This window comes from Peromyscus leucopus, chromosome 2 (genome assembly GCF_004664715.2).
Source record: "Peromyscus leucopus breed LL Stock chromosome 2, UCI_PerLeu_2.1, whole genome shotgun sequence".
NCBI classification, from domain to species: domain Eukaryota; kingdom Metazoa; phylum Chordata; class Mammalia; order Rodentia; family Cricetidae; genus Peromyscus; species Peromyscus leucopus.
Genome location: NC_051064.1, coordinates 154,435,140 through 154,450,931, shown reverse-complemented (window position 1 = coordinate 154,450,931; position 15,792 = coordinate 154,435,140). Strand labels below are relative to the sequence as shown.

Sequence of the window (15,792 nt, the reverse complement as noted above, 5' to 3'; positions counted from 1 at the left end):
AAGGGGAAATCCTAGGGGAGCTTAACATCTGGGTCACTGTTGTTGCTTCCGTTCCCAGATCTGATAAGGGTCCGGCAAGAAGTGGCAACTGCAACTTTGAGGAGTCCAAGCAGCTTGGAAGTACACCTGCCCTCATCTACAGCAGGTCGACGGAAGCAAGGCTTATTTCAGCACCGGGAGGGAACAGTTCCAGCTGCTACCCCATCCTTCTCTGAAAGGTACTAAGGTGGTAGTGTTTCAGCAAGGTCCCATATTCTCTGTGCTTGTAACTTGAGAAGGTCAAGGCCACATCCTGGACCTTTCCCTTGAGTCCCCTATCACATATGTCTGGGTACTGCATGCACTGAGTTCAAGGTCCACTGCAAGAGGGTGGTAACACCAGCTGTTCTGAGCAAGAAAACGTTTCTGGGAAAGAATATGCAGGAATGCCCACCCTTGATTCCACTTCCCTTGTTGAGCAACTGGGGACCAGCCTAGCAGAGGTGCCCTGAGATAGTATTGGTGGTGTGTTGAGGAAGGCAAGGAGTAAGCAATTTACTGTCTGGAATTTGAAGAGTTGAGTACAGAAGGGGCCGGGACTACAACTCTGTAGAGACTGTCTCCACAGCGGACTATTGGAACCAAGGAAAGCTCTGGGCAGGGGCCCTAGGTTTCCTAAACACTCCCCATTCCATCCCACTGGCCACAGACCGCAGCATCTACAGCTGCCTGCCACCATCTCCAGACTGTGGCTAATTACCCCATCGTGTGCCCCTCCCCGCCTGCGCAGGATGGCTCAGGATGAGAGGTGCCCCCCCCCCCAGTAATTACCGCTGCAGCCGCCTCCACCCACAGGGTCAGCGCCTCCGCGCCGCCGGGGAGATTAATTGGCGCCGCCAGCTTGGACAGGGGCAGTGCACGACCCGAAGCCATAACCAGCGACTCAATGACCGCCTGTGGGGTCGGCAATTAGAGGCGGCGGCAGGGGGTGCACCCGGAGGCGGTTACAGGAAAGCGGGAGGGGGGGGGTGCACAAATAGAACTGGGCATGTGTTCACTGTTCTGCTGTCCACAGGGAGCTGTCACAGCCACCGCCTTTGCTGTCACCCCAGAATGCCCCCCACATCGCCCTGGGCTCCCACCTCCGACCTCCATTTTTTGGGGTGCCCACAGCTCTGTGTCAGACCCCAGGTGAGAAACAGGCGGGTATGTAAGCCTTTTGTGTCCTTGTAGGCCCTCTTTAGGAGAAGGCAGATAGATAAAGGAAGCGCAGAGGGTCCAGCTTGAATGTTCTTTTCTCCCAGGCTACAGCTTCCTGCCAGCTGCCCAGGCTGAGATGTTAGCTCGGCAGCAGGAGCTTCTTCGGAAGCAGAGCTTAGCTCGGTAAGCACCAGGAGTCCAGTGGGAGTCATTTTAAGAATGCCCAGGCTGACTCCCGCTGTCTGCCCTTTTGGTCCAGGCTGGAGATGTCGGAGTTGCTTAGGCAGAAAGAACTGAGCAGCACTCACCGCCCACAGCTACTGGCACCCGAAGTGGCCTTGCGTATCCCTGAGGGCCCAGATGAGCTCCAGCGACGAGGCTCCATGCTGGTTTTGAAACACAGCTCAGCACCACTACTGGCACTGCCACCTCAGGGACCCCCAGGCCCAGGACCCCCTATCCCACCCAAGGAGTCTGCCCGAAGCCGGCCCCAAAAGGGGAGTCTTGGTGCTGCCTCAGGCCGGCCAAGCGAATCTAAGGAGACAACAGGAACTGGCCTCTGGGCTCAAGAGGTCTCTGAGGAACCATCCAAGGACTCAGATGGAGAGGACCCTGAGATGGCAGCTGTGAGGGGCGGGGCCTCCACTCCCAGCCAAGCCTCAGCAGGAGGGACCAGAGAAGGAAAGGGGCCTCTCTCAGGGTCAACAATGCCCCCTCCACTGCCCCTGGGATTCCCCTGTGGGGCAGTCAGCCCCTACTTCCACACAGGTGGGCAACCCTAGCAGCCCACTGACGGGTTCCATGGGGAGAAAAATTCTTTGTCATTGAACCAAGAACTTTAAACAATTAAAAGGAAGGCCATCCCATGGGGAAGGATGCTTAGGAATAGAAAAGTCCAAGCCCTAGTGACATACTTTCCATCTCTAGGCACCATGGGGGGACTCTTCACTGATGATACCACAGCCCCTGAGGATGTCAACAAATGGACTGTAGAGGATGTCTGCAACTTCGTGGGGGGCCTGTCTGGCTGTGGCGAGTATGCCAGGGTGAGGGGAGTGGCAGGTCCCTGGGGCTAGGCTGGGAGGCCCTGTTCTGAGCAACTTCCCAGTCTCCACACTCAACATAAAGGGCCATTCCTTTTGCTGAATCATTTTTCATGGAAGACATACAACTCTATTCTGTGGGCATATCTTGTCCCCAGGTATTCAGAGAACAAGGAATAGATGGAGAGACTTTGCCTCTACTTACAGAAGAGCACCTTCTGAATACTATGGGACTGAAGCTAGGGCCTGCCCTAAAGATCAGAGCACAAGTAAGTATGGCCATTGCTTTCATCAATCTAGAGAGGGCATAAAGGCTCTTTGTGACTGGAGATGGTCTCCCAGTCCACTTTATCTGGCAGGTATTCATCCAGCTTCATCTCTTTGTAGGTGGCCAAGCGCCTGGGCCGTGTCTTCTATATGGCCAGCTTCCCTGTGGCCCTGCCACTGCAGCCACCAAGCCTGCAAGCCCCTGAGCTCAGCCCAGGACAGCAACTCCTGTCCCCTGCAACCACCACCTCCCCATATGAGGGGGCCCACCTGCCCACAGGCCGAGCCTCACCCAAGCAGGAGAATGGGTCAGGGACCATAGCTCTGCTCCCAGGAGCCTCAGATCCTTCCCAGCTTCTCTAATTATCTAGCAGGCAACATCATACTCCCTGATACCCATGAAACTGTCCATATCCCGGAGTGTTTTTTCCTTTTGGTTTTAGATGCAAAAAACACCAAGAATATTTTAAAAGGAAAGCATGTGGCTTAAGAGGAAAGTAATGAATTTATAAAAAACGTTCTAGGGGTAACCGCAGAGGTCTGCAGACAAACCAAAGACAGACAAAGTGGAGAGGCTGTGGAGCCACCAGCCCCGCTCTGAACTGGGACTACTCTGTAGGTCAGGGTTAGCCTCCTGCTGGGGCAACAGAAGGCTATGCAGAACCAGTTCCCTTTCAGGGCAAAATGGCTCTTAGTACACTTGTTCTGTTGTGCTGTAACAATAAAGCCCTGTCTACTGCCCTCTTGCCGCACGTTGTTGGCCTTGAGCCTCCAAGACCTGTAAGGAGACCCTCAGTCCTCTTCTGAGAGCTGAAGATCCTCCAGCTCATCCTGTGGCCCCTGAGCCAGCTGCCACAGTTCACTTGGGTCCACCCCTGTGTCTGGGTCTTCATCTACAGAGAAAAAAGAAGCTACATAAATTCTGCTATATCATGAAGAAGCTTGCCTTAGCAGTTATTCATCACTAATTAATCAAAGCATTAATTAAATTTATCAATGTGCTATAGCTGGCTGCTAGAGTCTTTGAGTATATAGTAGCTGGTACCCCAGGGAGGGGCACAGACCTGGATTAGAGCTGTCTTCTCATGGCCTCACCTCCACACAGACTCCAGGGCCAGTCTATTTCACAACATAAACAACTTACCCTCTGAATTGCTGGCACCCTCTTCTTCATTATCTTCCTCCTGGTCTTCCTCTTTCACTCCTTGGTGAGCTTCCAGGAGCCCAGGTATTCCTGCAGATGAAGAACCACGTGCTTCACACGGACATAAACACACACATAACACCAGATGCAGCAGCAAGGCAACAGCTACACGGGAGAGTTGGCTAGCCCTGTAGCCCTGTCTGGACAGCCACCAGGGCCACAGGTCTCAGCAGCAGCAAGGGACCACTAACCCTTTCTGCCACCTATATGGAGGCCCCAGCATGGTGACAACTACCAATAATGAATCCCCAGCTCAAAAAGGACGGCACCAATGAGTGGTACTTTAATAACAGCACTTGAGAGGCAGATGCAGGAGGATCTCTGTGAGTTGGGAGGCCAGCCTGGTCTATCGAGCGATTTCCAGGACTACACAGAGAAACTCTGACTAAAAGAAGAAAAAAATAAAGGGTCTGGAGGCTAGAGAGCTCATTGGTTTAAGGACCTGGGTTTGACTCCCAGCACCTACATAGTGGCTCACAACTGTCTCTAACTCCAGTCCCAAAGGATCTGACATTCTCTTCTGACCTCTGTGGGCACCAGGCACACATGTGATACACATACATGTAGGTAAAACAGACATAAAAATTTAAAAACAAAGCCCGGCGGTGGTGGCGCACGCCTTTAATCCCAGCACTTGGGAGGCAGAGGCAGGAGGATCTCTGTGAGTTCAAGGCCAGCCTGGGCTACAGAAAGAATTCCAGGACAGGCTCCAAAGTTACACAGAGAAACCCTGACTCGAAAAAAAAAAAAAAAAAAAATGTATTAAAAACAAAACACAACACAGGTCTGCCCACCAGCCAGACACAAAACACCTCCCCTGATACACAGCTCCTAACCACTCCCACCTCAGGCTCACCTCTCTGGGAGAAGTCTGTGCTGTCCTCTCCCTCAGAACTGTCCAACTCAAATAGGTCTTTTAATTCCTTTCTGTCTTCATCCTTCCTGTCTTCTTCCACTTTCCGCCTTTTGATCTCAGGGAAGTTCAGGTCTTCTAGCTTCAGGGATCAGAAACAGAAAAACAGATGGGGATAGGGAGAGGCCAAGAGAACTGAGTCGAGCTTAGTTTAGTGCAGCCCTACCTCAGGTACCACCTGCAGCCATACATGGAACTCAGATGCCCTGGAGGTAAACAGCAGTTTTACAGGCTTCACTCATTCCTTTTTCCCTCCTGCTGTTGTTTCCTTTTCCAACTTCACTCCAACCCAGACCCCTTTACAAGTAATCTGCTTGGCCACTTTCTACTAGGTCACCTTCCCAGATCCCAGCCATACCCGTTCTTTGCCACTGATCTCCAGCTGGATCTCACGGTCCCTCAGCTTCCTCCAGTGGCTGTAGTACCTGGTGAGAGGGGTCCCCTCTTCTCGGACCTGCTTCTCCCAAGCATCCTAAGGATTGGGTAAATTCAAGACCATGCTCACCCCAGAAAACCCTCAAACATCTATCACACCCTAACTGGTGACTTCAGGCAGTATCATTCCAGTCCAGATGCCAAGTCCCAACCCACCACTGCCACTTGGTCAGAAACGCTGAAGGTCACTCTCTGGCGAAGGCTCTGGATATGTTCTGCGTTCTCCTGCACCTTCTCCAGTAGCTGGCGCACCTGCCGGCAGTAGTTAGCTACTTTGCACTCCCGGAGAAAAGATTTCAGCTGCAGAAAAGAAGGATGCAGTATAGCTCCAGTGACAGGACTACTCCCCACCTCACAGGGGGTCCAGGCAGTGAAAAGCCATGTGGCAATCACAAGGAGACACAAGGGCCTACTATCAATCTGTTAATTAGGTCTCACAGGCATAAGGCCTGGCTCCTTTACTCATGTGCTTCTCTGAGTGCTCCTGCAGCAGCCTGAGAGGTAAGCAGCTGAAGAGCTGTGAGGAGCCACAAAACCATAAACTTTTTTTGCTATTTGGATCTTAACTGAAAAACATCTGCTGACCCCTATTCTAGACCTACACATCCATTTACTTAGGACCTTTAGCACAAAAGTAAATGTGTCCCAATTACCTGACATCATCAGCTAAGAAGACATAGGGGGAGGCCACTGCCACATTATACAACCAACAGGGACCAAGCACATGTGCACAGCTGTGTATGTAACTTCTGCCTTCACACATATACCTGTGTCTATGTGAGCCTGAGCCAGGTATAGCTCAGGTATGAGCAGTGCCCCCACCCCAACAAGCCCAACAGTACCAGACTGGGACAGCAATAGTCCCCTCCTATGAGAAGTGCCTAAGATGGGAAATAGTTGAGTTGAGCAAACAGACTCTCATGAAGGGCACAGAAAGAGCTGAAAAGAGGGAGAACTACACTTCACCCCCAGGACCACCTAGGAAAGTAGAATGGGCACCAGACCAACCCAAGCTTTAGACTTCCACAGGTAGCCCTAAACCACAGAAGGCTCCAGCCAGCCTGGGGAAAGGCCTATAAATTCTTGAGATCCTGGTTAAGTTACTCAGGCCTGACCCAACTTTGTCAGTGGCTGATAATCCTTCACAACTTAACTCCACAGTCCCCAGAGAGAAGCTCTTCAAGCTACCAAGCCAAATGATCACTCTCCCCCTGCAATGGCCCCAATGGATCTGGCTGCTAGGCAGTTGGATAAGCATGGCTTTGCTACTGGACTTGTAGGACTAGAATAAGGAAGCTTTTCCTTTGTTCCTCTATACAAGGGGAAGACAAACCTACTAAAAGATTGTTCAACTTAGCCACAAAGAGGCTGTCAAGGGGTCTGGCCAGGGAAGGGGAGTGAAGTGTTGAGCACATACCTGTAGGACAGTGGGCAGCACCAACTCTGGGAAGGCAATGCAATGGGCCTGGCTGTGCAAGTATTCCAGGATAAGGTCATACAGCTGCTCCAAAAGGCCATCCTGAGGGGGCAGGCCCAAACTCATCAGATGGTGAAGCCCAGGAGTTCATGATCTTATATTTCACCCTAACTCTACTCAATCTCCAAGATGGGGGCTATAACACAGTACTTACAGCCTCCCCAAGCAATACCCAGATTCACAGGGCCTAGAATTACAGAGTCATTTGGCCTATGACAACAGAAACCCCTTGAGCCCAGCACTTGAGAGGTGGATCTCTGTGAGTTCAAGGCCAGTCTGATCTACACAAAAACTTCCAGGACAGCCAGGGCTACATAATAGAGATCCTGTCTCAAAAGAAACCACAAATGTTGCACAATGCCAATCCCTCTCTTGTACCTCAATAGCCTCTGAAGTCCTTGTGAGCCAACTAAAACAAGGCCCTTTTCCAGAAGGCCTTAAGCCAGCCTTACCCGGTATGCCTTTTCCTGCAGGTTGGTACTGGACAGTTTCAAGATCACAGAGAAGTTGATGGGTCTGGAGCTCATGCGGCCTGGACGCCTATTGAAGTCCACCTGTTGGAAAATCTACCCACAGGGTGTCAGCCCAACACAATGAGATCCCTCAAGAAAAGGCTGTACAACTAAAGACAGCCTCAAAGCCCACAGAGCCTCCAGATCTTGACCACCTTCCAGAGCTCTGAGCCTCTTGACAGGCAACCATAGGACTTCTGTGTACATTGAACCACCTTTGGAGATAGTGGGTATACGGGCCTGGGACTGAAATAGCTGCATCCCAGGCATTGTGGGTACAACTAGCAACAAAGAAATACAGAGAAGAGAGAGACAGGTCTCAGAGGAGGGACTGTTTCCCATACCTCACTAGTCTTTGCAGGCTATGCACTTTGGCCTTCCCAAGAAAAGAGGGTAGTGGGAGCCTATCCTGATCCAAGGATACCTCCCCAACTACTAGGAGACCCCACACATAGAGCAGGTAAACCAAGAAGGTACAATGTACATACATGAAGAAGCATAGAGAGGGAAGGTTCTATAGGAAAGCCCCTGACAAGAGAATTCACGTAGCAGAATACTGCTGGCAGCTGAACTAGCTATGATTAATGACAAACTGGGGGTGGGAAACGTTCTTTCTCTAGTCTGAGCAAAAGATGCTAACTAGTATATTGGGCTGATCTCAATACCCCCTTTTACCCTACTCATAAGTTAAAGAATGGGCAGTGACCCCCTGTCAGCAGAGAGCTTGATTTCAACCTTTGTGGGTCATTTTCTCAGGAAACCTGCACCTGGTTTGAACAGCGCAAAGCCAGGAACAGTGAACCAAAGTAGAGGTCAGAATGAAGGCTATCCAGGAAAACAAGAAAGGTGTCATATTAAGTGTAAGATTAAATGCAGGAGATCTGCAAGATGTGCCTAGACAAAGGGGCCACAGGGTTACAGTCAAAACCTATACTGGCACCACTGACAGACACAGAGAAGATGTGGATTCCAAATGACATTTGTGAGTCCAACCCAAGTTGTGCCTAGCACAGTTACCTCGAGAATGAAGGGCAGAACAGGAATGAAGGTGCTGATGGTCTGGGACAGCAGCGTCAGGGCACGCACACAATGCATGCGCAATGGATAAAAGCGGGCAGTGGGCAACAACCTGAAGCAGGAAAGAGCAGAGCCTAGTCAGGTAGCCAGCCCCAAACACCAGCATCAGCTGCCCACTGCCTCTGACCCCTCCCTATTCACAAGCTCCAACTACAGGAGGGTCCTAGTCATTCCTACAGGGTAAGTACTCAGGGTAGCACTAATGGGAAATAGTAATTTAATAGTTACCAAACATAACAAAATGCTTGGACTTGGGTACTGCCCCACTGCTCAGCTGAGGGACTGAGAGACACAATCCAGCTTTAATTTGGTTTCATTCACTCCTACCTCCCTTTCTTCTCCACCCTCTGCTTTTGGGTTTTCTTGTACCATCTGCCCCTTTCCCTTCCTTCAGTCTTCAGTGTCAGAAGAAAGCTCAAAAGGACACAGAAGCCAAAGCCCCCTCCTGGCAGAGGTATACAGCACATTCACAGCATACCAAAAGTTCTAAGAACCCTTCAACTGCACAAGAGCCCAAGCAGGCCTCAGAACACATGGTTGTTGCATTGTGGGCAGCTAACCTACTTACCTAAGTGGAGGCTGACTGCAAAGCCCATCTGCCTAAAATCTACAACCAGTTCATCTTCTCGGACCCTTTGGCAGAAACCACCAAAACCCAGACACAAAAGCTCTAATATTTAAGGTGTGCCCACCCAAGAAAATTCTTTGTACAACGTGGCCCACTAAAGCTGACAGATTAGAAACTTCTGCCCTATACCAAGAGTACTGCCAATACCCCGAGGAACTCACTGCCCCCAACCCCCAGGACAATCTAACATAGACCTGCCCTTGAACTCACTTGATGCAGCCGATGATGATCTGTGAGAGAGGGTAGAGCAGGGGCTGTAGAACCTCACTGGAACCAAGTGTCCTCAGGACTCGGCACCACAAGTAGAGGCAGTGCACATACTGCCAGTTGTATACAGACTGGTACGTCTCCTGGTGAAAGTGGAGTCCACTCCTAAGGCTCATCCTTCCCTGCCAGAATCACCCAAAGCTTCTCCCCAGAGTATGAGCTATTTCCCCCATAGAAGGTGGCACCCAGCATGCCCCAAGGCTCCAGCTGGGTGTGGCTACTTGTTTGGAAGGGTCTGACTGTGTACCTTCTTGCCTGTGGTCATGGCATTACGCAGGTGGACTGCAAGCTGGCGGATGTAGAGGAAGGCATGTTGATAGGAGATGCTGAGGTCCAAGGCAAGTAGTTCAGTCAGTGTCCGCTGCATGAAGCTTATGAGGGGTAGGGTACTGGGAGAGGTGAACTTGCAGTTTCTCACATACATGATGTACATTTGCTGACAGACAAACCAAAGTTAAGAGCCACCTGAGCAACCACTACTCCATTCCAAGCCACCTGCCACTACCTAGGACTTTCCACCATAACTGCTATTCCAAACAGCCTGACCACTCAGCTGCAGACTCCTTTCTTGTATGGTTCCCAGCACTCCAAGACTGATGTTTCTCAGCTAACATACTTCCACCCACCAGCCTCAGGCATATAAAAGATATGCAGAAGAGAGGAAGGTGTATGATAAGAGAGAGGTAAGCTGAGGAATAGGCAAGGACAGGACTAAAGAACTAGGAAGTAAAGGATATGTTCTGCTTCATGCTAAGGCTGTACAGTAGGGACTCCAGGGGATCTCCATGTGCAGAAGGGCCACCCTGGGCTTGGAGCTGGACAGCAGGGTCTGATCCTGGTTGTGGCCTGAGACCTAATCCTATTTTCTAGATATAACATTCTTTTTTTGGGGGGTGGGGGTGGGGGGTATTCAAGACAGGGTTTCTCGACAGGGTTTCTCTGGGTAGTTTTGGTGCCTGTCCTGGATCCTGCTCTGTAGACCAGGCTGGCCTTGAACTCACAGAGATCCCAAGTGCTGGGATTAAAGGTGTGTGCCACCACTGCCCGGCTAGATATAACATTCTTATCCCTAGGGGAAAAGAGCCCCCTTGTCCCTCCCAAAACTCCTAGTTAGTGTATCAGAGCCCAGGTAGAACCCAGAAGAGCATGGATTCGTATTTCCATCACCACCCTATTTTCTAGTAAGAAAACTGATCTATGGGCCCATCAGCCCAGAGTTTGGTGTCAGTTCTACACACACTGTCTGCCAGGCACTCAGGCTGATTCCCAACACAGATCTTAATGAACAGATAGAAAATCCACATTACCTTCAGGATGGGACCAAGGAAGGATTCCTTCTTGTGCCGACAGACTCTAATGAGTACCAAGAAGGCCAAGACCCTCAGAGATTCTTCACCCGTGCTCCACAGAACCACCATCCTCTGAGAAAGAGATCCATCATTGCTTTTCCTGGCCTAGAATCCTCCATGGCTAGCTGGCATGCCTCAGTGGAGCCTAGTCTCACATTACTAAGCTATGCTGCCCTGAAAGGACAGAGAGCTTCCTGAGACTGGGACCCTTGGTGGGGTATAGAGAAAACAGCAGGACCAAATATAGTCATAAATGCTGCCTCTGCCCTAGCCAAGAGCAGGACAAGAAAGGCAACCATATGCATATCTAGCTACAACAACAGAGAAGGATGGGCTAACACACCTTGAGTAACATTCGGCACTGCTTAGGGAAAGTCAGGTAGTAAGGAACCAAGCTGCTGACATGCTTCAGGACAGCTGCAGATACTGTGGCTTCAGCCAGACAGGTTACCAGCTAAAGAAGCAGAAGAGAACAATGAGGCTCAAACTCATTCAAGTCTGGAGTAAAAGAGAGCACCAGACTACCAGACATGACCAAGCCTCCTAGGATTTTTTTTTTCTTTCAGTTTTTTGAGATAGGGTTTCTCTGTGTAGCCTTGGCTATCCTGGAACTCGCTCTGTAGACCAGGCTGGCCTCAAACTCAGAGATCCACCTGCCTCTACCTCCTAAGCGCTGGGATTAAAAGCATGCACCACCACCACCTACCTCCTCCTGGGATTCTTTATCCACCAAAACAGTACCTGTACAACTGCACTCAGGTATGTCTTCACATCCACACGGAGCTTCCCCCAGAGTGGGCTACTAGATGGCAGCAGCATCCTGCAGGAACCACACCCACCCCATTGCTGCAATTCAGACACAAGTCTACCCAGGCACAAGGGCATATAATCTGGTCCCATACACAAAAGCTAAGGGGCCCCTTACAGCTGGTAGATACAGAGGCTTATCAGGACCTTCTTGAGCACAGCTCAGACAGACACCCGCCCCTTACATAGGCCGCCAGCTTTCATCTCCTCACCTGCTGCTATCCTTTAGTGCCTTTCCAAACAGCAGCTTCTGAAGGCAACCAAAGAGATCTCTAATGCAGAAAGTAACCAGAGCATTGAACACTGTAAGGAACAAAAGTGTCATTCACCCATCTAACAAATGTACATATCACAATGAAGCCCAACACAGGTGTCCTGGCCCCAGCTTACCAGCACTATCTGTGACTTGGAACCTGCAAATCTCAGCAGCTTCTTGGTCTCCTTGGGTGGTGGCTACAGCTGCTCGGAATGCCTGCACAACTTCATGGAACAGCTTGGGAGTAAGGTGGTGCTGAAGGGGCAAGAGATCGAGATCACTAGGAGAGTAGTACACAGTACCTGGCTCCAGGAACCTGCTCCAAGTTGAAAAGGTGTTCCTTAATCACAATCTCAAGCCCAGGGCAATAGTGGGACTAAGATCACTGGACCACAAGCCAACAACAAAAAGGAATTGAGCCTTTAACCCACTTGAATAGGAAGTCTGCCTCAGGAGTTGGAGGAGGAAGGGGTGAGAATCATATATTACAGATATGCTCCAGAAAGTATATGGAAATTCTCCCTTTTCACTCCCTTCATTGGAGAAACCAATGTAAGAGCTAAGCATGATAGCTGATGTCTATACCAGCATTGGAAAAGCAAAGCATGAAGACTGCTATAAGTTTAAGACCAAACTGCTCTACACAGAGTTCAAGGTTAGCCACTAGGGTTACATAATGATATCCTGTTGCAAAAATCTCAAAAGCTCTAAATTAAATGTGAAGTTGTTGAAAGGACCCTGACTTCATTTCTCACTCCTCAGTGAACAAATAATGATAAAAGTCTGACTATGTCCCTAAAAGCTTATGTAGTAGAAATCCAATATCTAAATTTATATGGTGGTATTTGGAAATAGAGTCTTTGGAAACCAATCAAGATTACAAGAAATGAGCCGGGCGGTGGTGGTGGCGCACGCCTTTAGTCCCAGCACTCGGGAGGCAGAGGCAGGCGGATCTCTGTGAGTTCGAGGCCAGCCTGGGCTACCAAGTGAGTTCCAGGAAAGGCGCAAAACTACACAGAGAAACCCTGCCTCGAAAAAACCAAAAAAAAAAAAAAAAAAAAAAGATTACAAGAAATGAGGAGGTTCAGGATCCCATGAGGGCATTAACAGACTTTTAAGATAAACATATGGGACAAGTGTGGTGGTGTACACCTTTAATCCTAGCACTCAGGAGGTAGAGACAGGTCTACATAGCTCCAGGATAGCCAGAACTACATAACGACACCCTGCCTCAAAAACAAAACAACAACAAAAAAAGAAGCCAGGAGTGGTGGTGCATGCCTTTAATCCCAGCACTCAGGAGGCAGAGCCAGGTGGATCTCTGTGAGTTCAAGGCCAGCCTGGGCTACAGAGTGAGTTCCAGGACAGCCAGGGGTATTACACAGAGAAACCCTGTCTCTAAAAACAAACAAACAATAGACATAGGGCTCAGGATAGCACACTTGCCTAGAATGTACAAGTTCCTAGGTTTGATATCTAACAACCCAAAAGAGAGAGATCTGAAGAAGTATCACGACACAAGGCCTTTACTAAAGACCATTACCATACTCTTAGATCTGTCAACCTCTAGCAATGTGAGTCAATTAAGTTCCCTTACAAATTACCCAGTCTAGGGCTGGAGAGATGGCTTGGCAGTTAAGAGTACTGATTGAGGCCGGGCGGTGGTGGCACACCTTTAATCCCAGCACTCGGGAGGCAGAGGCAGGTGGATCTTTGTGAGTTCGAGGCTAGTCTGGTCTACAGAGTGAGATCCAGGAAAGGCGCAAAGCTACACAGAAAAACCCTGTCTCGAGAGAAAAAAAAAAAGTACTGATTGTTCTTCCACATGACCCAAGTTTAATTTCCAGTACCCACATGGTAGTTCACAACCATCTATGCATGTGGTACACCTACATACATACAGGTGAAATGCTGTGGGATGTTCTGTATGTTCTGTGGGAGCCCGTTCTCGGGTTTCTCGTGGCTTTACCCAGCAGGTCCACATAGAGGATGATTAGGACCACGGGCCTGAGAGCAGGTGTCTGAGATGGTCTGCACTTGGCTGTGCTGTGGGATGGTCTGTATGTCAAGTTGCTCTGATTGGTCAATAAATAAAACACTAATTGGCCTGTGGCTAGGCAGGAAGTATAGGCAGGACTAACAGAAAGGAGAAATAAAAGAACAGGAAGGCAGAAGGAGTCACTGCCAGCCGCCACCCTGACAAGCAGCATGAAAAGATGCCGGTAAGCCACGAGCCCCGTGGCAAGATATAGATTTGTGGAAATGGATTAATTTAAGCTATAAGAACAGTTAGCAAGAAGCCTGCCACAGCCATACAGTTTGTAAGCAATATAAGTCTCTGGTTGGGTCTGAACGGCTGTGGGACTGGCAGGTGAGAGTGATTTGTCTTGACTGTGGGCCAGGCAGGAAAACTCTAGCTACAGTGAAACACAATAAGTAAATAAAAATTAAAACAATAACAACAAAAACTGCCCAGTGTGTGGTATCCCATTACAGCAACAGAAAAGGAAACAAATGCCCAACCCTAACCCTAATAGATTGAGAAGAAGAAATTGGGCAGGACTATGCACTGTAACTAAGGAGATGCAGCTGGAAGACCCTGGCACTCAGAACGACCCTTATTGTGTACTTCCCAGAAACACACTCTTCCTACACAGTGATGCCTCAAATGAAGTAAGGACAGATTCCTGCCTGTGGAGATCCAGCCACCCAGCTTATATTGCCTCTCACCATGGCCCCCTGTTTCCATCTCTCCATCATGGCAAGGGTAATTGGTACAGGCTCATTCTTCTTCCTTTGTAATCCTCTGGGGAATGTGTCACTGTCCTCTCCTCCATCCTCCTCAGTCTCACTTGCTTCCTGTACCAGATACAAGAGGACAAATTTGGGGCAGGGTATAGAGATCATAGGCATCCCACTGCTCAGGTCTGCCAGTTTTCACCTCCAGCATGTCTGGCAGGGAGTGGAATTGCTCTTCCTCCTCCTCAGAGCTGTCAGAGTCACTGAAGTCTAGTAGGCTCTGGTCATTCTCCTGCAGGAACTTGTAGAACTCAGGGTCTCTGTCCTTCAGTCGAGAGAGCTGGTCTTTGTGCTCAGAAGCACATCCCTTATGTGGGCTGAGAAAGTGGGTGTCAGTAAGGCCAGTGAAAAACCAAAAGGGAAGGAGTTCCTTGTCCTTCCACACAGCCAGCTTGCTTGTTGCCTCAATGAGGCCGTGATATTACTATGTTCCCTTCGCAGTAGGTACCAATGACCAAGCAGGAAGATTTTCCATAGATAAATCATCAGGCTCATCGGTCTTCCATACTAACACACACAGCACCTCTGATATTGTTTCAACATAATCATTTCAAATGTAGCATATAATCAGGGTTCTTCCAGACCAGCCATGCACCCACCATGTTCACCCCATTGTTGTAAAGTTATTAGCTCTCCTACAGCAACACTTCCAAACTATGTGTGAGCTTCCCCCTCAAAACTCTCCATTTCCAACCTTGCAACTCACAACTCTTCCAATTACAATCATCTGAGACACCCCCACTCCCGTTACCTAATGTCGTTTTACTGCTCAACCCTGGGACAGCTTCCCATTTTACCAAGAGATCTTACAGAATCAGGCTCCCTCATTGTAAGTCATCGCTTGCTACTTTCCTGGGTCTGTTGTTCCGCCACAGCCACACTCTAATTCTAAAGGCTGTTCACTTTAAGTACTTTGCAGTTCCCGCTCAAGTTGCCATCATTTAATATCAAGCCCTGCCCCCACCTCTGCATCCCACCCAGAGACGTTCTGCAAACACGTCCTCCGGCATCCGGTTTTCCCTTCAACACATGCCAACCACTGATTTATCCAGGACCAAGTGCGTTTCTTGGTTTAAGAAACAAAACAAAAAGCCTTCTACACTGCGGGTCTCGGCGCAAAGACGGCTGACCCACGGTTCTGTGCAACAGCGCGGGACCAAAGAACTACTGGAAGTAGATCGCCGTGCGGCGAAGCCGGGGATAGTGCAGGCTCTCACCTGGGTGAGGTGCGCGAGCCCGGTTGCTCCGGGCTAGGGAAGACTCTTCGCCTTTTTTTCTCCCGCGCCGCAACCTCCATGACGTCCTCCAGCTCCGATTCAGACTCGGACTCAAAGCCGGAAGCCAAGAACTCGTCCACTGTCAGCTCCGCAAGTCGCCTGAGGGTTATATCAGGTCACAACCTCTGCCAGACCTCTAGCCTTAGAAACAGAACCCTGGGAGCGACTGCCTGCCAGGGATCCGGCAGCTCACTTATTCAACTCACCTCCTGGGAGCGCGAGACACGGCCATGATGTCCAAAACAGCGTGCGCCACGCTTCCGGGCCCAGAATGCCGCGCGCCGCCACACTTCCTCTCGCGA

General features: G+C 49.8%; 2 protein-coding genes across 5 annotated transcripts in view; one reads left to right on the top strand and one right to left on the bottom strand.

Annotated features, from left to right (window-relative positions):
* Samd11 (sterile alpha motif domain containing 11) overlaps positions 1-3,495 on the top strand; it is a 19,352-nt gene extending 15,857 nt beyond the window's left edge. For 2 of the 4 annotated variants that reach the window (XM_028891398.2, XM_028891397.2), the window contains exons 8-14: positions 59-218; positions 1,055-1,170; positions 1,284-1,362; positions 1,439-1,947; positions 2,107-2,225; positions 2,381-2,491; positions 2,610-3,495. In XM_028891398.2, the coding sequence (XP_028747231.1) occupies positions 59-218; positions 1,055-1,170; positions 1,284-1,362; positions 1,439-1,947; positions 2,107-2,225; positions 2,381-2,491; positions 2,610-2,852 (1,337 nt within the window). In that variant the 3' untranslated portion in view covers positions 2,853-3,495. Of the gene's footprint in view, positions 1-58; positions 219-1,054; positions 1,171-1,283; positions 1,363-1,438; positions 1,948-2,106; positions 2,226-2,380; positions 2,492-2,609 lie in introns of those variants that run through there. The other 2 variants (XM_028891400.2, XM_037203318.1) reach the window with 2 other exon arrangements.
* Noc2l (NOC2 like nucleolar associated transcriptional repressor) lies at positions 2,976-15,792 on the bottom strand. Its single transcript, XM_028891401.2, has 19 exons — positions 15,697-15,792; positions 15,431-15,589; positions 14,356-14,530; positions 14,145-14,273; positions 11,549-11,669; positions 11,371-11,461; positions 11,093-11,171; positions 10,695-10,805; positions 10,310-10,423; positions 9,250-9,438; positions 8,946-9,085; positions 8,048-8,159; positions 6,971-7,084; positions 6,459-6,560; positions 5,198-5,341; positions 4,965-5,078; positions 4,550-4,688; positions 3,634-3,723; positions 2,976-3,382 (listed from the first exon to the last, which is right to left on the bottom strand). The coding sequence occupies exons 1-19, from the start codon at positions 15,720-15,722 to the stop codon at positions 3,282-3,284; spliced, it is 2,250 nt and encodes a 749-aa protein (XP_028747234.1). The 5' UTR covers positions 15,723-15,792; the 3' UTR covers positions 2,976-3,281.

What these genes read in the sequence shown, in the direction of transcription:
- Noc2l (XM_028891401.2), bottom strand. Translation starts at nt 15,722, where the DNA reads ATGGCCGTGTCTCGCGCTCCCAGGAG. An exon ending in GGCTCGCGCACCTCACCCAG is followed by an intron (nt 14,531 to 15,430) that starts GTGAGAGCCTGC and finishes CCACTTTCTCAG; the next exon opens with CCCACATAAGGGATGTGCTT. An exon ending in CCAAGTCACAGATAGTGCTG is followed by an intron (nt 11,462 to 11,548) that starts GTAAGCTGGGGC and finishes TGTTCCTTACAG; the next exon opens with TGTTCAATGCTCTGGTTACT.